Source organism: Polypterus senegalus, chromosome 18 (assembly GCF_016835505.1).
Source record: "Polypterus senegalus isolate Bchr_013 chromosome 18, ASM1683550v1, whole genome shotgun sequence".
NCBI lineage: Eukaryota > Metazoa > Chordata > Cladistia > Polypteriformes > Polypteridae > Polypterus > Polypterus senegalus.
The window spans coordinates 29,963,196-29,988,530 of NC_053171.1; the positions used below are offsets into that span (position 1 = coordinate 29,963,196).

Consider the following 25,335-nt stretch of genomic DNA (forward strand, 5'->3'; position numbering starts at 1 on the left):
GTCCTGACGAGCCAGTGTTTTAACATTTTTGTGATTTCTTAGATTTTGTTAAATTTGTAGTTGTACATTTTATGTTCAACTGGTTATGAATGCAGGCATGAATGATCTTGTTTTAATCTGTCTAATGGCTTAGCTAGAAAAGATATACTTGCAGGGTTATTTCTTGATTTGTACCCCAATACTGTCCGGGTAGGCTAATGCCACCATGAACCCATATTTAATTAGGACAGGTTCAACAATGCAATGGCACTATTTTTGTTTAATTTTAAAAAACATCGGCGGCAAGTGATTTTTGAGATTCTTTGTCACAGGAATCATAGGTAAAAGTCAGATAAGAACTGTAAATAAATTATACACAGTCTGTTATTTAAGATCATAGAGATGTGTTCTGAATGATATACAGTATATGTAAACAGTCAGGCAATTTTGTTACCATACTGTTTGGTCCTGGAATCGTACCACAATTCATCCCAGTTTGGTCACGGACAGTGGGCAGCTGTGAACCCACTATGTCTAGATTACAAAGGCACTAAGAAGCAGCTCCTTTTTCTACACCATGAGCAATAGGAACTCTTATACACTTATGCTCCCAGGGAGTCACTGTAAACACTGCAAGCAGAGCACTTCCTCGTGACCTCAGTTACGTAAGTTCTCTCTCATTGAGCCTCCATGTTTTTGTGTAACATGTCCACTGTGCAAATCCCGCTGACTATGACAAGTGGTTTGTTGTGGAATCAAATCACAATCCATCCCAGTTAGGATATTTGCACTGTGGTAACTTCCAGTGGCCAACTATGAATCCATGACATCTTAATTACAAAGACCCTCAATTCCCTTTTCTGTGTTGTGAGCAGTAAGAATTGTCTCATTGCTTAGCTTCAAAAGGAGTTGCTAATCAGGACCTTTGTAATCCAAACATTGCAGGTTTGTGATGGAACATTGGCAGTTGCAAAAATACAAATTGTGATCATTCATGGTGCGACACCACAGCAAAGCACATTTATTTGATTACACAAAATATCCCTTCATTTTGGTTGGAGATGACGTCTTCTCTATCTCTCACTCTTTCTTGATTTTTATATTATATATATATTTGCCCTAATTCGGGGTTCGATTCCCAAGAGGGGGTGCAGTGAGTGTGTACGCCTGATGAGCCCAGAATTAGGGCGAAACATGTGTTGTGTACTCTTTGCATTATTTGACAGTAAAACTATTTCAACAATATAATTATATAATATAACGTTATAATTGAATGGAGGTTGAGGTGGCTGGTCCCCTTTACAATTTTTAGTTGAAAGTGAGAATGATTGCTTATTGTTGCATAAGCAAAAAGGGTGTGTTTTAGCCCTAATTATTTACCCAATGGTTGTGTTGCTGTAAACTATTTCTTACAGCACATACTGTGCTTCTGTGAGTGAGGGGTGGTTAAAATGCTGTAAATTCTACCACCCATTAATTCCTGGTTAAGTTATCTAAAGTAATCTGTGTTAGAAAAATAAAATCTCTATTTCCCAGCAAGAAAGATTAAGAACTTAAAATCTGCTATTTGATTATAACTGCCCAGCCCTCAAGACTGAACTCTGCAGGGAGAAAGGTACCCTTGTTTATCACCTAATGATGTGCTGCATCATGTTCAACAACCATCTTGTCCTGTTTGTATTCAGTTCCACCATTTTCTTTTTCTTTTTTTTGCGCATTGATAATAAGCAATTCTGCAGTCTTTAGAATAGTAAAAATGAATGGCAACCAAGCAGTTGTCAGCCAGAGTTCATTTAGTCTGCCTTATTCATGAAGGATGCCTAATCAGCCCCTTTCTCGAAAATGTTGGGAGAAGTGCAGCTTCATCATGCCCAGGAAGCACGATTAAAGGTTGTAATGGCTGAGAGATCCACTGCAGTGCTCTTTGTCATCCGTCTACTTATTAGCAAGGCAGCATGGCTCTGAGGATCTACTGTACCTGTTCAGCAGCTGGCTCGCGTCCTGCTGTGTCCAGTCCTTAAAATGCCAAGCACCAGGTGGACCTGCATTAATCAGTCCTCCTCCTCCTCCTCTCTTGAAATGTTTTTAGTTGTGCATACAGTACACAGCTGATCGAAGCAGATGAGGCACACTAATAAACCTGCTGTCTGGGAGACATTTTATACTGAGCAACATAAAAATAAAAATTGATTTACAACATGAGTGACCTGCGCTGTGATTTTTAAGTGTAAAGCACACCTCCAGCAAAGCTCATCACCTTCTGCACTTAATTAAACAAATCAAAGTAAATTTTAATATTTCCCTGGGTGTTTAAACCATGCTGCCAGTCACCTACATTTATGCCTTAATGCCTCATTGCAAAAAATTGTTTGGTAGCTTTTATCTACTGTTGGCTGGTCGGTAGTTCACCTGATCAAAGGGCTTCTATTTTATTTTTTGCCATTACTTCACCCATGCATGAGACTGAGTCAAGGCCCTTCTGAATTTGCTCTGTATTCTACTTGAAAATACATTATTGCACATAAATGTTTGTGTCATACATTTCATGTCTTGCTTTGCCTTTATCACTTAATTTTGCTACCTATCTAGTTTTGGTGGTGGGGGTCATGCTGGTAATGGGGTGAATTACACAAACTAAGCCACCTTATCATTGCTAAAGTCTCGATGCATTTTTTTGAAGAGTTTTATTTAATTCTAGGTCAGTCAAGACATATAATCACTCCACTGTCCTGCATCTACCACTTAGTGTGCTGAAGCACTTTAGGGGTCCATTGCATTGCAGGTTTTATTATAAACAGTGAGGCAGCGCAGACCCCGTTTGCGTAGATGTGTGGGATGAAAGCCATGTGGCTGTGGTGATGAGGGAATGTGCTAATTGCAGTAACGTTCAAGAAGGCAGTTAGTGCACAGTCCCTCATCAGAGCACCACAGGTCATTTGGGGCACCTGCACTCACTGGCAGGTTAAAGTAAGTCTGAGAGTGAGTGAGCAAAAGGAAAAAAACAAACAAAGAAATCGAGGAAGCAATTTCAATGCAAAGGTTGAGAATATACAGAATTGACTGGGACATCAAAGCAGTTAGGGGAGACCCCTTGAGGGAGCAGTATTAGTGGCTCTCCAGTGGTAGACTGGATTGCTCCTGTTGAACGCAGAAACAATCAAGTGCTCCAGGGATCTTGCAGATGCCGAGGGTTGTCAGCCGTATGAGGGAATAGGAATCCACATGTCCTGGCAGACACCGATCGGAGGTGTCTGGAATGGGAGTTATTTGTGGACCACATTCACAGATGTGTCAGCTCTGCTGAGTATAACTGGTGATGGGTGAGCAGAGTGAAACGAGAGAGAAACACTAGGGGATCAGGTTGAAAGGCAACTCTGACTCCTTGTTTTTAACAGATTATTTATTGTTTATTTGATTCTTAGTTTGCTCACAGAATACTATTTTTTATTGAATTATTTACTTGCAATACATGTCAAAGACAGTTTAAAATATTCTCTGGTCTGAACAGACAAAACTTAATTCTTTCGGCAGAACTCAAGTGGCAAAGATGAGACACCTACCTAATACTATCTCTATGGTGTAGCATGGTGGTGGCAGCATTATGCTGTTGGAGGTGCTACTCAGTGGCAGAGACAGGTTGACTGATAAGAATTAGGGGAAGGATGAATGCAGCCAACTACAGACTGGTCCTTGAAGAACACCCGGGGCCTCATGTATAAATAGTGCATACAATGTCTAAAAAATAAACTTGGCATAAAGCCATGCATATTCTCACACCAGCTCAATCCCTTGCGTACGCAAGTTTATGACTCAGTTTTGAAAACTGGCTGCACCTGGTGTCAAAGCAGTGCTACTATACCTGTGTGGTTTCCCTTTATTTTTTAGATTCACATCCCTGACGCAGTTTTATCAAATAGACTGAAATTGACCACATATTGGTTTTTTAGTTTAAGACATCTGATTGTAATCAACCTGTAACCATATAGTGGTGCACTAAATGGCCAAACTTCCAAATACCACAGCTACTCTAGCATTGTTACTCTCAGTGCACCAGTCAGAGTATTTTAACCCACTGTATCTGAGCGTGGAGTCAGTTTTACAGCAGCTGATCGGAAAGCTCTATGGCAGATTGTGTCAAGAGTGGAGAGAATTATTGAGATACAACTTCTAGCACATGCTGCCTCAGCCGTGGGCACAGTCTGTTTGAGCTTCTCTCATTCGTCAAATGCTTCAGAGCCTTTCCTGTATGGACCTCGCGGTTCAGAAACCGTTTCATCCCAAGAGCTATAAACGCACTCAATCAGTCCATCAGGTGCTCCCGGTAGAACTGTTTTTACTTATAAGTACAATTACCTCACTGTAAATTTGCATTATAGTTGTTATATTGCACAACCTGAGCCACTTATGCTTTCATATTGTATATTTTTCATTTTTTATCTTATTATTATTATTATTATTATTATTATTATTGTTGTTATTGTTAATTTACCATTTTATAGGAACATAAGTTTATGGAGGTTTTGCATATTAATCTCATTGTACCATACAGTAAAGGAAATTTAGTTCAATAGAAGAGAGTGCGTATTTATAGATGATGATGACTGGCTTCTAAGTCGATTTACAGTTCCAAGCGCTATCTTCTTGGAGCTCTTGATATCTTTTTTTAAGATGAAATGCAGTAAAGTATATATATTGCATTATACAGATAAATTATTACCTTCATTTAAATAATGTGTACTATTAATAATTAAAGTGTGGACATGATGAACAACGGTAGAGATGAATTGGCGCCCCTTTCAGTATTTGATCCTGCCTCGCGCTGTATGCTTGCTGGGACTTGCACAATACTAAGTTTGTGTGATTTGGTATTTTTGTACAAATGCATTGATTCCTTACCCATTTCTTTATTTTTTGCCAGTTATGCGTAATTCTGTGCAGCTGTGTGAAGTGAAGCAGGGTTTAAATTTATGTCTTCTGCTTGGATGTGCTCTTCCACGTTTTGGACACACCCTCCAGTCATTCTCATCTTGACTCCAGTAATTTATTGCTGGGAGACTTCTTTCATTATCTTCATTAATCCCTGATGACTTAAGGTGGCCTAGTTAATAATTTTTGACATAGGCTTAGTAATGTCCTCCTTGTAATTAAATCCAGCATTTATACTGTCATTGATTTTTAGTATGCTGCTATTTGTGTCATTTTGTTTTTTGTACTGTACTTGATTTTTGGGACTGTGTGAGGTATAAATACTAGAATTGTCTTTCTTTAAATATATCTTTTTTTTTAATTAATTTTATTAAAGGGTAGGCAAGCCATTGTACAAATGTATTTTTTATTGACTCTATGATGACAAATTGTTCTGCGAAGGCACCCTGTTCAGTCCTGCCTAGCTGTATGTGCTAAACTAAAACTGTGATGTCCACACCCATCTGAAGTCTTCAGGATCTTTCAGGTTCCCCTCATTCTTTATCTTTGTCCAAATAGTGTTGTATAAAACCTTGTTGCAGTGGACATTACAAATAAGAGAATATTAAAAGAAAGAGACTGTGCTAGTGGTCAAAAACGAGGAGAGAGAAACCTGCAACAGAAAGTCACCTTGTAGACCTGCTGGCCAGGGAAGGCATACTTTACAGCTTTCAGTACAAATGACCTTCATCTGTGAGTTTTGGCTGACGGATACACCTTTTGAGTATTTTACATGTGTAACTTTGATTGTGTGCCCCCTGGTATCAGGCAGCACTGCCTCTGATGCACTGCGTCAGATGATATGTGTGCAATTAACTTGTCGAGCCTGGCCTGATAAACGGCTCTTTAAATGCTCTTGGGCTTATGACCTCTGTGTTACTCTGTGTGCCTGTCTGCGAAGTCTTCAAGCTGGCACTCTAGATTGCTTTGGTAACTTGTAAATGTTTGCATGGACGTTTGTATATATATATATATATATATATATATATATATATATATAATATATATATATATATATATATATATATATATATATATATATATATATATATATATATATATATATATATAATGTAATATAATTTTCAGGAATTGTGCAGATTTTTTGAAGACAAAAAATGTTTTGTGTGTTTGCAGATGGTAGAGACATGGTGGCACAATGGTTAGTGCTGCTGCCTCACAGCTCCAGTGTGCTAGCTGTGTGTAAAGAGTTTTCTTCCACTTATGTATGTGAGTATTTCCTGGGAAGGATCCCAAAACAGTCCTGAGTCGGAATGAGCACACTTCATAGTCCATGGATGGATGTTTCCAAACAGCTTCCCTAATGTGTTGCTTGACCTTATCGCATAATAATTGCCATAAGTTAAGTTTTGTCTCTCAAACAAAACACAGCAGCTCCTTTTACACCTATAAGTAAGAGCAAGTGGGTATCAGGAGAACCATTTCCACAGATTCCATCTAGAAGTTGCTACTAGCCCCACTCTTGCTTGTCTTTTCTCAGTAACATATTTGTACAGCTTAGGTAGGTAAAGGGGTCCTGGTGGTCAGGAAGGAGGATGAAAATCCTGGCAGATGAAAAATACCAATAAATTCAGATACTGTACATAATTCAGAACATTGAAATGAGCAGCTCATTTTCACCTAGTTTGCCAAGGGAAGTGTAATGTCCTGAAAGACATGGTGGCAGGAGGCATTTGCAACCCTTAGAGACTTATCTTTGACCTCTCTCATTGAGTTATTTATGATTTAGGACATGCTTTGACAGCAGTTGTGGACTTTATAAGCTTTTCTTGTTCATGGAGTCTAGTGCTGTTACTCCATGAAGCCCCAATTGTGCTCTAACGTGCACATTCTGTCCTGTGTTTTTTTACATGTGTTGTGCACGTATGCTCAGCTTTTCTCCAGTCCATATTAGCATTCATTCTATTGGGTTAGCAATTCTCCTGTCATGCTTTTTCACCTCTGCTGATCAGGTTTGATAACTGCATGTGGCCTACAAAAATGGTTAGTTCTGTGGCGCTGCAGCTGCCTGAATGGACGACGTGCTTGGAAACTAAAGTACAAGCTGTTGTTCCACAAGGAAGTGACTTTGACCTCAACACCACCTCCCCTTCTTTTAGGGATGGTGGGGGTGGAGTGAATCTTGTATCTATTCATCGTAGCTAGTTGAATGGAAGAAACTGCTGACTCACCAGTCATCTTGGTAATATGGTAATATTACTGAGATCCAATGTACCCATTTTGTCTCACAATTCTCTGCCTTAATGAGTAAATAATGGGCGGCTGCAGTGAAATCCGTGCGGAGGCGTTGCTGACAGCCACTTGCAACACTTCATGGCTCATTCATCCTGGCCATGGTTTATTCATAAAATGTACAGCATTTGAAGTTCATTAGTAAGTTTAACACGTTTGTATCTCCAGGGAGGAGACCATTCAGATTTACAGCGAACATGAGTTTGGGAGTTTACATTTAATTAGGGAAAAAATCTGAATGGCATGTTATGGTGAGGCATGCTGATTGAGCTGAAGATGTTCCAAAAATAATCGGCGTGTGTAATGCTGCAAGAAAAAAACTGAGAATGCAGAAGCCATGAGTTACATACACTGAGCCTTCTAATTGAGACAGCAGTGAAGGAACAGACTGACAACCACCTAATTCATTGGCCCACTTGTCACCTCACATTTTAATAGTCATGCTTTATAACCTTGCTCTTGCTTATTGAGTATGGGATTTATGTGAGAAACCCTGTAAACATACATTCATATTTCCAAACGTTTTCCAAAAAATTAAATGTTACATGGATGCTTTTATATTTTGTTAAAGAGTGAAATATATTATGTAACATGCCACTTTTCAGATAAAAACTTGATTGCTTTTTGGTACTTTGTCAGCAGAAAAGCTGACGAGTACTAAATGGGTGCTTATCTACGGCCAATAGTAATACATGGCAGAGGTTCAAATAGAATTAGTTATTTGGTCAGAATGAGTGGAATTGTCAATGCTGAGAAGTACAGGTTGGTTCACAAGTATTATGAAACACCATCAGGGTGGAGTTTGATCATCCCAGTTTCATTCTATCAAGGGCCAAGGTCCTAAAGAACCATCTTTAGCAAAAAGAATAATAAAGAGTTCTGCAGCAGATGGTCTGGCCTTCATAGAGTCTTGATCTCAACATCATCAAGGCTGTCTGTAATTACTTGAAGGGATGAAAGTCTGCAGAACAACTGCAGCATGTTCTCCGAGGTACTTAAAGCAACCTATCTGCTGATTATCTTACAATCTGCATGAAAGTGTACCTAACACAATTAATACAGTTTTAAAGGCACAGGGTGGTCACACCACATAACGATATAATTTGATTGAATTTTTTACCGTTCACTACTCTATATTCCATTTTTTTTAACATTTAGAAAAAGCAAACTGGGGTCCCCCCTTGGTGAAACAAACGCTATTGGAAGAGCAACATCTCCTTAATGAAAGAAGAGCGATAGAAAGTTCAGGTTGGTTTGGGGTTAGGTTTTTTGGGGTCTGCTTGGTGAAACAAGCTCACCATGCTCAAGCTATCAATCATTTAGATGGCCCACCACTAACCACTCATGACCTACTTGTGAACCAATGATGACAACCCACTGACATCAAGCCATGACCCTGTGTTTGAGAAGCATTGCTATTCAGTCAATAGAATTATGCGTACAGCTAAGTTCGTAAAGAGTTATTGGACATGCAAGGCTTGACTGCACCTTTGAAATCAACCACAGGTCAGCTTCTGCTTTGAGCTAAACTCATTATTAAGTTCAGTCAGGTTTCTGATTCTATTTTCTTTACTTACAGCTTTGTGGCAGGCTGAAGCCCATGCTTGAATTGCTCAGTGCCATTCAGAGACCAGCCTTAAATAGGATGTCAGTCCAACTTGGGATGCCTACTCTCACACCCTTAAGTGCCACATTGACAAAGGCCAGGCTAGGAATGAAACCTAGATCTTTAGAGCAGTGTGCTAGCAGCACTAACTGCTTTGTCACCTGTGCTATTATTAGTAACCCTCTTTATTCTTTGCAGGGCATAATGTGTCAAAGAATGGTCTCCACATCTTCCTGTCCATTCTTGCATGCTCTGGCTGCCCAGTGTTCATTGTTGCTTTGCCTGCTGGTAGTTGACTTCTGTTTTTTTTTTGTTTTGTTTTTTTTTCCAGTATTTTAGGTTATCCACTTTCATCATCATACTTGGTTTCCACAGGCTCTTAATTTGGCATTAACTCTTTTACATAACTACATCCTAACTTGCTGAAACTGTAAATGAGTGTCGGAGGAACATTGGTCAGGATACGGAAATAATTCTTCTAGAGGGTCTGTTTTGTATGTGTGACTACAGTTTAGTTTGAACTTCAGGCTGGTTTGTTGGTTCTTGTGGAGCAGTGATTCTTAACACTTTTATTGATATCGCCCTTACTAGAGAGAATGCAGCCCTTCCTTGTTGGTTTTTCTGTTCAATGTAGGAGTGTCTATGAGTGTACCAGCGTGTAATACTGCTGTGTGATGTGTATAGAGCAGCAAATCTAATTTTATAAATACTGCTGTGTGATGTGTATAGAGCAGCAAACCTTCATTTCATAATTAATAGATATCTATTTCCTTTAAAATAGCTTCCTTTGTCCACCCCCTTGCCTCAACTGTGTAAACAAGGTGCTCTTCCATCTCTGAAATTCTAGTGTATATTTTTTGGTATTCGTTCCCTGTAATATGTTTTCAGCACACCCTTGTTCTTAAACCTTCATGTCCAAGTATCTGCATTCCTGCTTTCAAGCTCTCTCTGTACTCCTCAGGCCCTTGGCAGATCATCTAGGTGGCAGTTCAGAGGCCCATTAAACCTTTCTAATCCTGCAGCAGATAATTAGAAGCCAAATGTAGGTCAAAAGTGTGAAAAGACATTTCACATCAACACATAAGTGTTGGACTTGAGTTGGGTTTTCAAGCTCTGTTTGTTAAACATAGATTAGAAACCGTCATGCTGGTAGACACACTATTTGGATTGAACAGCCCCCTGTGGCCAGAATAGAAAACTGGAAATGGCAGATGAGCCGAATATGCTGTTGTGTGGCTACTGGGGATTCCTGAGCTTCAGGGAGTGACCTACTTGTGCAGCACTGTCAGTATCTGAAGAGAACACCCTCTTGTTCTCTGTTTGGTCGTGAAATAGCCGATTTTCAAGAGAAGTGAGGACATCCTTCAACTAAAAATAAGCTAGTGGAGCCCTTGACAGGATTGTGGAGCCGAGTACTTTCATCTTGGCCATTCCCTCACAAACATACACTTGACTTGGTTCTTGGACTGTGCTCTTCCGGCCCAATTTGCATTGGAGCCAAAGACCTCTAAGTAAACATTGGCCTCATTGTTGCCATGTGAACAAAACCAATGTTTACATGATCAGCGCTGCCAGAGAGAGCGGCCCTCTGGTATGAAAGAAAGGTTCTGTCACAGCAGCAGCGGTCTGAAGAGCTTTCTATTTTCATTAATTCTATCAAATGTGCACATTGTGTTCTGCATTCAGTGCGCCAGAAAAAAACGACAGCCTTGGTGACATGCATACTAGCAAAAGGCACAAACTTTTTCATGTCCATGGAACCATGAAAAAGGCCATCTCACTCTTTGCCATTTGAGTTGTTACATTTTTAAATCTTTATCGTACAATTAAGGAGGAATCGGCAATACAGTGTGACTTTGGGGTCATTGTAGAATAAAATTCAAATCCTTGCTCAGTGAATAATTTCCAGTTTAACCTGGAAAAGCTTGTAATCCCAACCCAGCTTATATAGTAATTCTTGGGGTATCCTTAATAAAAAGTACTTCCCAACAAATTTCAAGTGACTGCCAGTGACTTTTCAAGACAATCGTTTTACCTCCCAGCACAGATAAAGGAGCTTGATGGACTGCCAATAACAACTTCTCATATCTGAACTCATTCAAGGACATAAGGTCACTTCATTTATTAGTATTCAGCTTAGCCCGTGAAGTGTGTCAAAGGTTAGTTCACACTTCTTAGTGTGGCCCGTATCTCCCAGTGTACTCTCGATATGTAATCATTTCACATCCTATTTGAAATTCTGACTTCCTTCCTTCCTTCCTTAATCTAGTTGAGGACTATGGGTAGCCAGACCTTATTGTGGCAGCACTAAGTGCAACACATAAACTAACCCTGACTGGGTACCAGTCTGTTAGAAGGAATAGTCCTAGATACAGCTATAGACTCTTGTATTTAAATTTGCACATATTTGGGATGTGTGAGGAGAACTGGTAAACCAAATGGATAAGGAGAGAATTTAAATGTGCTGACAGCATACTCGGAGCCAGTACAACTGATCTCCTGGTGCTATAAATTAACAGTGTTAAACACTGTGTCTCTGTGTCACTCGTATTTGTTTAAATCAAATGATTTTATACTAGGACTATATCACTCACTAGTGAGACAGCCTGTGGGAGTACTGTGTGCAGTTCTGGTGACCACACTGCAAGAAAGACATAGCAACACTTCATGTTTTGCAGAGTAGTGCACCTAAGCGCATCCTGAGACCTAAGGACATGTCCTACCCCAGTAGACTCAAAGAATTAATCCTGTTTAGTCTTGAGCAGAGAAGACTATGTGTGGACCTAATCTAGGACTTCAAAAGCATTGATAAAGTAGATCTAGCAGAATTCTTTCAACTTAATGGTGAATCACATACTCAAGAACTCCTGTAGAAATTAAGGGGAAGTACATTTAAGACTGAAGCTAGGAAGTGCTTCGTTACACAAGACTTGTGGGAATCTGGAACAAACTACAAAGCCGTGAAGTTACAGAAGAAATCTTGACAACCTTTGAGAATTATTTGAATGTGATATTGGGACAGCTTAGCTATTAGCTAAACAAACAAGCTTGATGGACTGAATGCTCATCTCTTCTTTGTCAAATTTGTTATGTTCTTATATTCATTCATTTGTGTCTTTTATTGGGAATCCATGTTGTTAACTGTTCATCTAGACTGCAGCACATTCATGAATTAACAATTGGCAAGATTAAAAAGAAATGAAGAGGAGGATAAACATGAGTGGTTAGTCCAGGCTAAATAATGTCTGGTTTCTTTTCCAGGTACTGGCAGTGGCTCTCTGTCTCACTCCATTATTAGAACCATCGCCCCCACAGGACATCTGTACACAGTGGAGTTTCACCAGCAGCGAGCTGAGAAAGCAACTGAAGAATTCATTGCCCACCGTGTAGCACACTTGGTTACAGTAAAGAATCAGGATGTGTGTAAAGATGGGTTTGGAGTGGTTGGCGTTGCCGATGCTGTGTTTCTGGACATTCCTTCACCCTGGGAGGCCATAGTACATGCCAAGGCTGCCATCAAGCAGGGAGGTAAGTTAAAAGTTACATCACTGCCATTACAGAGCTACAATATATAGCGCCTGGTGTCCACAGGTTCAGTCATCTGTCATGAATACTTGAGTTGTTCAATTACATACAGTAACTATTCCTTTCTGCAGAAGAGCAAATACATTTGTTAGTTTAGGAGTGTTTAAGATGCCATGCTCCACACTTCCTAGTACTTATGTTTGTATTGTTCTGTCTACTTTTTTAAATTATGAGCTTTAAACCATAACACCATGAAAATAAAAGGGGGTGTATTCCTTTCCTGTCGTGTGAATACCTTTTTTTTTTTTTTTTTAAATAACTAAAGGTGAGGATGTGCATAGGTAACTTGGGAGATTTCCAGCTGCTCACCTGCAAACTTAAAAGCGCATGAGTTTGAGTTTGTCTACCCAAATTAATACCCTCTGCTAGTACTCACTCTCATCGGCTGTTAGTCATTAAGTTACACTGCAACAGCACTGGCAAAACCGATAATTTTATTAATTTTATTCCTTTATTAGCACATATTGTGACTGCGTCAACGTTTAGGAAAATGTAGTAAATTAATCAAATTGCGTCCTTATTGTAAATTCATTGTTTTTTGGCTATGTGTTTTTTCTGTGTATACAAATAAAACATTTAAATAGAAATTTTGATCATCGATACTCTGTTTTCAGCTTTAAAAAGTAACAAGAGTATCCAGGCAGCAGCAATCACAACTTGGGAGATGACTCTAAAGTTTTTATTTACATTTTTTGAAGGGTCTGTCCTGTAGTTGAAATAACCATGGTGAATATGTTAAGCAATGGCACTATCACAGAATGCTAGCCTTGTCAAAGTCGAGGAAAGCTCAATAAAGGAAAAAACAGCAACCACTCTCAAGTCTCTTTGGCTGGAAAGGTAAATATTAAATAAAGGTGCGATAGACTTGCTAATCGGACTTTGAGACCGGCGTTATCAGAGTTTATACAAAGAGGCTCTGTCACCAACTCATTGTACACGCTGTCAGATGCTATTCGCGTTATGATGTCATGTGCCAGAATTTATAAATCAGGCCACTGCTCTTTTTTCTCACAAGCAGAATCATGTCTGCTGTCAAGTGTGCCTTTTTTTTTTTTTGCTGTCGTGCAACTAGAATTTTCTAATCTAGATTACCTCCTTTGAGACCAATTTAGTACATCCTTTTGTTTTTCTTGAGGGTCAAAAGTCCAAGCTGAATCGAGTCATTCTGATACATAGCCAAAGGTTTTACATTATAAATGCACCTTTTTTTACTCAATTCCTAGTTATGTGCTGCTGGAGTCCAGCCATATTCAAGTTGCTAGCTTCCACCATTCTAAGCCACCTAGAAATGAAACACCCTCGCAGCTCTTTGTTGTCACTCCAGTGACCTGAGATGTGGTACGTTGGCAGATCTTTGAACAGCTTTCTGCATTCTTTTGGTTCTTCCTGTTCCACATGAGACCAGTAGAATGTATGCAGCCATGATTGTGAGCACGTGGCAAAATACCTGCACAGCAGTGCTGCTTCTGTCTTCAAAATAATCTGCACTTCTCTTTTCACCTGAAGGAGAGTGAGTCTGGTCAATGGGAGTCTTTAGTACAAAAATGTTGCAAGTTAGCTTGAGAATAGTCTGTATAATATACTGAAATCTTTAAAATGGCTTATAATGAAAAACTGAACTTGTCTGGTCAGCTGCCTTTCACTTTGTGGTCTTCACTACAATTAGCCGGGCTAGTCAGTGTAATTCCAGTAGGTACTTTGTTTAATTGTGATCATGCCTTTGCTGCCATCTCATTGTTCTCCTTAAATGAAACCTTTAAGTAGCTGGCCCTTGGAATATAAACAGTTCTAAACAAGGACCAAGTTGGTAGTCCTTGAGACTGTGCATGAATGAGCAAAAGTGCAAGTTGGCAAGCAGCCTGTTAGTGTGAGGCCACATCACCCATCAAACTAATTTAAACCCGAAAAAATAGAAAATAAAACTGCCGCTACCAATTCTTCCTGTTGTGCTACTGTGATGCCTAAGATTGACTGTAGTTCCATGCAGAGAACTTGGCCTTCCCTTTCTTTTCTCACTGCTCATTATCATCATGTTTCTGCCATGCTGTGGACAGCTGTCAGCTTCTTTTTTCCTTTTATCCATCAGACTTGTTAAAAGTTAAGCAGTGGTAGCCCACCCCGGTTGGCATAGCAACAACTTTTTCTCCTTGACAGTTTCCTATTGTTTATAAGGCACCTACCCCCTTCCCATTGTGTCACTTGAAAACGGAATAGAGCTTGTCTCTCTGCTGTTACCCTGTGCTTTCCTTTCTCCTGCCACATTTTGAGGGCTATTGTTACAACATAATTCCAGACTTCATTCCAAAAAATAATTTGTTGGAAAAATGTACTTCAGTTATGTGTGTAAAGTCCATGTACATCAAATATGCAATAAAAAAAAATGTAATTCAAATCTAATTTCACTGTGTTTTAATCAGTATTGAGCCAGATTAGTTGTTCTAACAGTGTAGTCAACTGGATTAATGTAACCTATATGAATTACTCAGGTTGATTTGAGTTGATACATGTTTAAAGAAAGAGTTTTATTTAATCAAATTGTCATGTGTTAACTGAACATAACTCACTTATGTTGATCACATGCACATTATGTAGTAATTCCCCAACTGTAATTTGTGGTATTGTATTTTGTTATACTAGTAATAGCATTTTTAATTGTTATTAACTAACCTGTTCCACTAGATAATGTAATTGTTATATAAGATGACACCATCCAATTGCATTGAGAAGGAAAGGGGGCTCTTGTAATGTGGGGTGTGCCACTGGCACATCAGGTCGTCAAAGACACTTCAGCTCAGATTCGCTTCCAAAAACCACACATTTGGAACTTTCCTTTACATTTTCTAAGTGGCAACTTTTGCCCCCAATGATTGAGATTCAGGGGCATTTTATAAACATTTGTGGGTATTTTGCAAAATATTAAAAAAGTAACATTTTATCTTTGCAAGGTAAATTAAACTACTGTTTAGTCTAATTGGTAGCAGAGAAAAAAATATAAATTCAACAGTATATGCAGTACACTCATTTTTCTTGCCTTTTAGTTAAAAACTGTCAAAACATGAGCAGTAAACTGATGCAATGAAAAAAAATGTGCTTCATATGTCATTGGTGCTTAAAGTGTTTCAAAATGAGGACAAATTTGCTAAAGTCAAAGATACATTCCACACAGCTATAGTCAGAAGTGACCTTCAGTGAAACTCCACGTTACAATTACTACATTTTTTTTTTACTAAAGGTATTAATGAGAAAAATACTGAAATTCTAATTCTTCGTTGCTGGATTTGCATTTCAAAGCCCCAGATTTCAGCCCCGATACATGATAACCACTCAGCCATGCCGATATTATAGCAGCAGGCAGCCTGGCTGCACTGATGTAGCAGACGTTATGCATATCATCAGCCATTTAGAATTGGAGGAGTACAATAGGCACACATGGACTCTCCAGGATGTCATCAAAGTGAATTTAAAAGAGTAATGACCAAAAAAAAAAAGGATGGTCTGGAAAGGGACTGAGTTTGAAGAAGTGTTGAGTGAGAGAAAGAAAAGGGTTAACCACAAGCAGTGAACAGGAGCACAACAGGAAGGAGCACCACTTCAGTATATGTTGTTACTGTAGGACAAGGATCCTCAAGTTTGGCCATGGAGAGCCGCAGTGCCTGCAGGATACAATCCAGTGGCTTAATTAGAAGCCAGTCCTTTTCAAAAATTGAACTTATTTATTTTTTTGTCTCTCTATTGCTTTCTTTTGGCCACATTAAATCATTCTTACGTTGTAATTTTTTTTCCTCACAGTACCATCCAAATGATTTGTGAACTGAATTGGATATTAATAATTGTCAGCCCTTCATTTGTTTCTCCATCATTTCTTTCCAAATATTTTATTAAGGCAGGTATTTAATGATGATCACACACAACTGTAAGTGGTACCAGTTTTAATGTAGCTCAAATCCTGAGGGCTCACAGTCGTTTCAGGTTTTTGTTAAAACTAATTTCATTGTCAGTGACTCCTTTTATTTTTAACTGATCTCATTGTTTAATTGTCTGGTCTTTTTCTTTACGCTTATTCTACACTCAGAAATGGGCTTTGCCTTTGTATTTTTTCCATAGTTTTAAATGCTTAACTTTTTTTCACAACTTTCCGATTGATTCACCAATTTCCTATGTATATTATTTCATAAATTGTTATTAATATAATAGATTACAATTAATGATGGGCAGAAGAGACACGGGGGCAAATGAAACTGAAAGGAAGCAACTATTTATAGCTAGGCTTTTCATTCGTAAATGGAATAAAATAAGCGGAACATCAGGAAAGACGGACTGAAAATCATGATGATAATGAAGAGAATCGTAAAACCAAGATACGAAACACTAAATCAGGGGTGTCCAACTTTGATACTGAAGGGGCCACATTAGCTGCAAGTTTTCATTGTAAACACTTAATCAGGGACCTGTTTTTTGCTGCTAATTAACTATTAACTTTCTTTAATTTTAATTGATGTGCCATTTAACACTCAGACTCCTTAATTCAGGGGTCTACAACTCCGATTCTGGAGCACTTCTATTACTGTAGGTTTTCATTCTGGCACTTTTTTTAATTAGTAAGCAATTTTTGCTGCTAATTAACTTCTTTTGCATTCATTTTAATTGGCCTTTTTTTTAGGATTCAGTCCAAAAATCGATTCCTTGAGAGATGTTCCTATTTATCACAATGAAATCTGTTTGCATTCTTTTTAACTTCAAATTAACAAGGTGATGCATGAAGAAATCATGTCAGTTGCATTAGAAACACATACACAAAACTTTAAACATTTTTTGTAAAGTTACATTAATGTACACTACAATGAAAAAGTATTTTCCCCATCCTAATATCTTGTGGTTTTACATATTTTACACAGTGAGTTACCCATGGACCTTTAGACAAAATGCAGTATTAGAGAAAGTGAACCTGAGTGAAAACACAGCTGTTTTTAAATCATTATTTATTCAAGCAACAATGTTCTCCAACACCCGTGTCACCCATGTGAAAAAGTGCCCCTTAATTTCAATACTTGGTTGCAGCACTAATCATAATTAAACAGTTCTTATAATTAGATTGTAGTCTTTCACGTCACTGTTAATTAATTGTAGCCCACTCCTCCTTAGAGAACTGCTTTAACTCGGACACATTGGTAGTTTTCCAAATATGAACTGATCACTTGTGGTCCTGCTGCGACATCTTTATTGGGTTCATGTTAGGAGTTTGGCTAGGTCACTCCAGAACATTTTTTTATTTATTTGTTTTTTTTTTAGCCTTGCTTTTGTGTTTTGGGTCATTGCTCTGCTGCATAACCCAAATACACTTTAGCTTCAGGATAGATAACCGAACATTCTTTTTAGGAATATTCTGGTAAAGTGTAGAATTCACGGTTCCTTCGATGATGGCAAGTTTTCCAGTTCCTGAGGCAGCAAAGCACACCCCCACACCCATGTTTTATTGTAGATATAATGTTCTTACTGTCAAACACTGTATTAGCTTTACACCAGACCCAGTGGGACCTGTACACGTCTTTCATTATTCCAAAAGATTTGGGGATCAGCCAGGTGTTTCTTTGCAAATGCAGAATGGGCGCTGATGTCAGCCTTGAATAGCAAAGATTTCTGTCATGCTGCTCTCCCATAAAACCTATTCTTACTTAGTCTGTTTCTTTTTTTTATTATAAAAAAGTAACCTAGTATACAATCAAGCAAATAAAATTTGCAGAGCTTCCAGCTCCAAATGTTCTCTTATTTGGAGATAATGGTACACTGAGTGCAGTGGTGCCCCAGAGACTTAGAAATGGCTTGTTAAGACTTTCCTAATTGGTAAAACATAGTGTTATTTTAGAAATCTTGTGGTAACTACTTCACTGTTATGGTAAGGATCTGCATATGTTGTGATGATATTTTAATTTAACAGGGCTGGCTGTGTTGAGTCTAATTCTCAATTAATTTTATTCAGATGTAGAGTGAGTAACTAAGGGTGCAGTTAGCTATTCATGTGGGTGATTTAGCAATGGTATATGATTATTTGGGTTACCTTTATCTAATATTGCTTTTGTCTAAATATCGGAAGCCATTCATTATAGCAAATATACCAGAATAGATGATATGAGAATAGGGGCAAGTACTTTTTCATAGCATCGTAGCTGTGTGTAATCGCAACATACCACAATATATTTTTTTTTTTTGAGCATTCTAAATGCCTAGCTGCAGACAGCGCACACTTTCCCAGTTGCCCACGTTCACACATTTTTGGGAGAGCTATTCTTGGTTTTCAGCAAGTGCCTGGCTCTTGTCTCCCAGTGGTTGTGATTAATGGTGGAAGTGACTCATTGAGCTTTTCTTTTTCTCCTGTGTTTAAAGAAATTTCTGATGGCAAGTTGAATTACTGTTAAAAATTGAGCCTCATTCTAATTTCACCATGCTACTCTGTCAGCCTCTGAACATCAAGATTTGTACATTTCAGCCCTGATCTGCAATACAACCCATGATTTACTAAAACTTTATTTGAGCACAGACTGACCAGAATGGGGGGGGGCCGGTCTTAGGGAGGCAGAGCAAAGGGCCTCTACAGTGGAGGAGTAGTGCCGTCACTGACAAGAAGGAGATGTAATGTATGGATAGAAAACAAATGGCTGATTCTGGCAAGGGATACATTGCACTCGATTGGCCTTTCTTAACAGATCCTTTACTTATGATGCAGTAGTATAGACAGACTTTATTTGTCCTCAAGACGAAATTAAAACTTTACTGAAGCTCAATAAAAAAATATATAGTAAGAATGACGCTATATAGCGCCCGACCCGACACAGATTGGACACGGGAGCCACGTGTAAAATAAATAAACTATTTTCTTCCCCTGTGGGCACACGTCTTCCCCGTGTCCCACAGGCAATACACAGTCCCAAGCACACTAAATCACAGCAAGCACTTCTTTCTTTGTTCACCACCACTCCTCCCAGGCAACCTTGTCCTCCTCCACCCAACTCTGGCTCCCGAGTGGTGGTCGCTGGCTTCCTTTTATTGGGTACCCGGAAGTGCTCCAGGTGCTTGATTGGCAACATCCGCCTGCATTTCCGGGTAAGGCAAAGCCAGGGCCCAAAAGTGGCCAGCAGCTCCTGGCAGCGCCTGCGGAACCCCACAGAGCTGCACAGAACTCCAACTCCCATGCAGCCCTGCGGGAGTCCAAGGCACCGCTGCAACCCAGGGAGGCGGCCATCTAGCGTCCAGGGGGAGATACTGAGCTTTCCACCCTTGTCCCCCTGGCAGATGTGGTGAAGGGGTGTCCCGGCCAGGCATGGACCCCGGCCATCTGTCACAATATATATATTATATATATGACCACCCAAATAATCAGATTGCACTTCAGCCCTCTCTCTCTCACTTTTATATATGAACTTCTACCTTGAATAAGAGAGGTGCTGCTGTCAATCACAGGCCTGTAGGTGGGAGTAAGACGTGGCCAAATCTGCTCATTTGTACCACAGGTTTATATTTAAAGGCTTTTTATGTCCACAAATCCAACATGCCAATTGAAGTTTGTTCATTCCGATGTCCTTTTCTTTAACTCGGCAGCATTCTAGGGTCAGAATAATTAATTTATTAGAATATCAGTACATAGTTGTCCTCATGGTTTATTTCAGCCTGTGCACATATTTGTTACTTATTCAGTTAATCAGTTATATTTTTATAAAGCGTTTTTAAAATGTGCACTTCATTACTCATGAATACAACTGAAAGCAACAGGATAAAATGTGCAAAATAGAATAATTCAAGTACATGATAAATAAGTAGAAAACAAAGTCTGACAAAAGCCTACAAAAGTAAAAAATAAATAAATTCGGACATGACCCAAACTATTCTATAACGTTTCGGGATTATTTACCGCTATGATGCTGATCTTTCTGATCATAAAATAGTAAAATAGTTCATTATGACAGCAATTGATGAGAAGAATTCATATTCAATTGCAGAATTGCGGTATTTGAGGCTTCCTCTAGAATGCCTCTTTATCTTGCATGATTTGCCTCAAAAATAATTAAGCACATCGTTATCTCATAACAGACTTAAGTTTCGAGTTTGGTATTTCTCGTCCAGCCGTTTTACCTCTAGACCGTCCTCAAGAAACTGTGACACACAGACAGACACACACCCATCATTGAGACATCAACATTTTCAGTATGGAGATCGAAATCTTTGATAGAATCTAAAGCTTTCACTCCTCCCCCACAGGCAATAGGTTATGGTGTGGGAAGGTACAAAGCAATAAAACTGAATCTACATAGAAATATTTGGATAATAAAGTGTGGTCAATGGTATATAAATTAGGCATTTCAACAGTAAAATCGGATCACCTTATTTCCGCAAGTATGTTATGCACACAAGGAATTTACTTTGGAGTTTGCTTACTTCCATCATAGTAATTGCTAGATGACACAAATTCCACATGATCCACATGCACTCACTGAGAAAATGAATCTGAACACCACACTAATGCTGAGGAGGGCCTCCTTTTGCTCTCAAAACAGCCTTAGTTCTTCATGGCATGAATTCCACAATATGTTGGTCCACGTTGTCATGATTGTATCACACAATTTTTTAAGATTTGTCAGCTGCACATTCATGCTGTGAATCTCCCGTTCTACCACATCCTAAAGGAGTTCTATTGGATTCAGATCTGGTGACTAGAAGGCCACAGAAGAACACTGAGCTCATTGTCATGTTCATGAAACCAGTATGAGATGACTTTTACTTTGTGACATGGTGCATTATCATGCTGGAAGGAGCCATTAGAAGATGGGTAAATTGTGGGTCATGAAGGGATGCACATGGTCAGCAACAATATTCAAATAGGCCATGGCATGCAAGTAATGATTGAGGAGTATTAACTGGACCAAAGTGTGTCAAGGAAACATTCCCCACACCATTACACCACCACTACCAGCCGGGACTTTTGACACAAGGCAGGTTGGGTGCTTGGATTCATGCTGTTTGTACCAAATTCTGACTCTACCATCTGTATGCCTCAGCAGAAATTGAGATCCATCAGACCAGGCTATGTTTTCCCAGTCATCAGCTGTCCAATTTTGGTGAGCCTATGCCCAAATCAGCCTCAGGTTTCTGTTCTTGGCTGACAGTTCCTATCCTGTATCTGCATGATTTTATGCATTTGCATTGCAGCCGCATGATTTGCAAATGTGACCATTACAGGTGTACAGTTGTTCAGTGAGTGCATTTGTTATATACAACCAAAGCAAAAATATAAAGTGGACACCAAAACAGTAATTACAAAACTGTGCAAAGCTACAAGATGTTGAAAAGCATAATTACACTTTGCATTGCCATTCATTCCTGCTATATTAATTACTGTTAGGAAGTATCATATTTGTCAAGGTGACCAGAAGTTCTGGTTCAACAGGAAAATGGCCTAAGTTACAAAGCTACTAAGTGCCAGGTGGAACAAGTCTCTGAAGCAGATGGTAGCCAGGGAGAGTGGAGTCATCAGCAATTTTTGTTGCTAAGTTCCTTAATCCGAAGTTGTGCAGGACCTCGGCCTAATGGAGATTGCATCCGATTGCCATCTCTGTGGAGCAAGCAGCATGTTGATGATTATCTTTGGGACAAGCAGTTCAATTTCTTAACCAAGTAGTTCTAGGTGGTGTTAGAATGTTGTCCTTAATTACTCAATAGAACTGATTTAGAATGGTTTGAGAGACATATGAGATTTTTCAGCTGATGTAAAAGAACCATCTAACGGATTGCACCACACACCAGTACATCATTCATTTTTAGTGAACAAGAGCCAGGGAGCTGATTCCCAGATTCTATCACTGTGTCAAAGCAGGGAGCTCCAGGTGGTTGTTAGCATGCTGAGCTTCCAGATGGCAGACTTTTTTCCTGTAAGGGATTTTGTCAATGACACCTATAAGAGTGAAAAAAAATAGAGTGGTAAGGATAACTGTCCAAAGAAGCAGACTTTGAGCTCATAGAGATGACACTAGCTTTACATTTATAATATTGATTTAATTGCTATCAAATACCTAGTCTATGATAATTGTATAACACTTAGGTGTGGCAGGGTAGCACAGAAGGTAGCACTGCTGTTTCATACATCCAGTGACCTGGAGTTAAATTTCCTGCCCTGATTTTTTTATATCATTTTTCTACCAGGTACTTCAAAGACATATTAATTAGGTTAATAAGTGCCTTAAAATTGGCCTCATTATAGATGCCAGTATGTATTGACGTGAGTGGGGCCTGTAATGGATTAATGCCTTGTCCAGGGCTGTTTCCTTCCAGGAAAGCAATGGATTTAAGTGGATTTCAGAATGTTGGCATTGTATAATTTAGTAACCTTACAGGGTCAGTATAAGTTTCATTAAGTTTGGCACACATCAGGTTGGCTCCCCTTTCTTTCTATGCGAGATCTAAGTCTTTACCAAGTGTTTTTATTCCTGGGTGCCAGTGCTCCCCCTGCTGTGCTACAACTTCTTTTGCTAGACTGTCATTGCCTTAAATAGGCGTAGAATGATTCTCAGTGCAAGTGCTGTAGCAAAATCTGCTTCCTATATAAGGGTGCCATGTACAGCTTAGGTCCCTGGCAAAAGACAGAAGCAGCCATCAGCCCACTGCATCCTTACAGGGAAGCTGCTTCTTATCAGAGTTCACATGGGGAGCAGAGCAGCACTTTGTGCCAGCTTTACGTTGTGCTGTTTGTTCTTATGTGCTTGTAATTACAGGCTGTCTTTGGGCAGGAATCTGCTAATGGTGGATTCTTTTACTTTTTGGTGTTGGGCAGTCCTGTTAGAGTTTTAATTTCCTTAGGATGGTAAGTGCTGCAGGTTGTCGCATTGTATTCCTGATATCCTGGTGTTGACATTTTCATTTCCTTATGTTCCCATCAGCAGCAGCTGTTCCTTGTTTAATGTCTTAGATGGTCACTTTTATTTCCTGAAGCACCCAGTATTACATTAAGTCACTTTCTGGGCCTGTTTTCTCTTTTAGACTTTCCTGGCCTTGGTGTCCATAGAATGTGGCGCCATACGCTTTAGGGATTCCTAATCTCATTAAATAGTTTTTAATTTGGATGAGGTGATGCTGATAGCTTTGGAGAGAATGAACCCTTCCTCTGGAAATCGGAGTGCACATGACCCAGCTTTACACAGCAGGGCACCCTTTCTGTTAAGTCTTTAGCTGATTTGGATGTTCAGCTTCACTTTAATCTGTGTCTTTATTTGGCCAAACTTGGTTGAGGGCCTTGGCAGCCATCCAGACAAAATGTTGGCATGAAAACAAAACGTTGGGTTGTGCGTGGAATCCTATGGGGCCGCATAGATAATGGCTCTGCTTAACTGTTTGTGACATGTCCCCCTACTGTTAGAGGGCTCACATGTGTGCCAAGTGTGTGTGGAAAGCCGCACAGCGCTGTAAAATATTTGTTAATATAGCACCTTTTAGTTCTCCTTTGTGTCATATGGTGCCTGTCCTGGCTCCTCTATGTGAGCATTTGTGATTTTTCGAAACCACTGACGTGCACACATTCTTACCTCGTGAGATGATTTGTTTTTATTATGGAGTGTAGAATCAGAAATTTAAAATTTACAGAATCGGTGGAAAATGTGTGCAAATATAACACTACACATGTGTATGAGGTTCTTGTGTGTGTGTCCACATGGATGTGTCTACACTTCTGTATGTCATCTTTCCTACATGTGTATATCTTTACATTTCTGTAGCTGACTCTGTCTTATTCCCATTGGTCTGCATCTGAGTTGCTCATCTGTCTTTTATTCCCATTTGCCCATCTTCATGTACGGTAGCACCACCATCATGTAAGTTCCAGTTTTAATGTGACATGTACAGTCACACCCTCACATGCTCCCCATACTGGCTTTCCTGCTGCTGGCCCTCAATGACAGAAGAACCGCCTCTTTATTCTAAATTGTAGTATTTTTTTTCTTTCTCTCATTCTTCAGGAGGACGCCTCTGTTCTTTTTCTCCGTGCATTGAACAAGTGCAGAGAACCTGCCTCGCCCTGTCGGAGTGTGGCTTTGAGGAGATCAGCACCATGGAGGTGCTGCTGCGTGTTTATGATGTGCGTACTGTCAGCCTGCCTGTGCCTGACCTCGGGAGTGAGCCGCCGGGGAGCCAGCAGTCCACAGTGACATATAAGAGTGCTGTAACTCCCAAAGAAATGGCCGGCCACACAGGCTATCTGACATTTGCCACCAAAAGTCTACTGTGAGCTCTGCAGGAAGCAGCCTACACGCACATACACGCACAGGCACAAGCAGCCTCCATAAATAGTCAAAACTTGGGAACATCAAGAAGACAGTTTACAGAGGAGCTGCCTGCTCTGGAGATTAATGATAAACATTGGGAATGGCTGTTGGGAGGGGGATGTGCCAGAGCCACTTGGCATTATGGGATACAGTTTCATTGAGTTTATCGTTTAATTTTATTTTTTTTGCAGCTGTGTATTTTTACATAGTATACAGTATTTGGTTTGATGAATGAACAGACGTATGTGGCTTGAGAAGAGATTAAATGATTTTATTTGAGCCGGCTCTCCAGAAGATGAAATCCTACATACAGAATGACGCAATCACAGCTCAGCCGTCTTGTTTATCACGGGGTGAGTGGGAACTGACAAGGCTAGACGGATGATAGACTAAGGCTGCAGACGTGCTTGAGCCGTAAGGATGCAACACACCCGCCAACCAGGAACCAGTAACACGGAAAAATACACACTGGCTGTGGGAGTGTCAAATTCCAGGCAGCGGGGTACTGCCTAGGATCAGGAAGGCTCTCAGGGTACTGTTGGGGTCTACTGGGCCTTCAAGCTAAATAGCTTCTGGCTGGTTTTAATTGGATTCAGGAGCAACAAAGCCAGCAGAGTACCCCCTTAAGTGACCAGCAGAGTTTACTGG

The 25,335-nt window shown here is 39.7% G+C and overlaps 1 protein-coding gene across 1 annotated transcript in view; it reads left to right on the forward strand.

Moving 5' to 3' along the window:
* The window catches only part of trmt61a (tRNA methyltransferase 61A), a 43,894-nt gene extending 18,928 nt beyond the window's left edge, over positions 1-24,966 (forward strand). Inside the window, exons 3-4 of the mRNA XM_039741811.1 lie at positions 12,065-12,331; positions 24,382-24,966. Of these exons, the coding sequence (XP_039597745.1) occupies positions 12,065-12,331; positions 24,382-24,650 (536 nt within the window). The 3' untranslated portion in view covers positions 24,651-24,966. The remainder of the gene's footprint in view (positions 1-12,064; positions 12,332-24,381) is intronic.
* Positions 24,967-25,335: the final 369 nt, after the last annotated feature.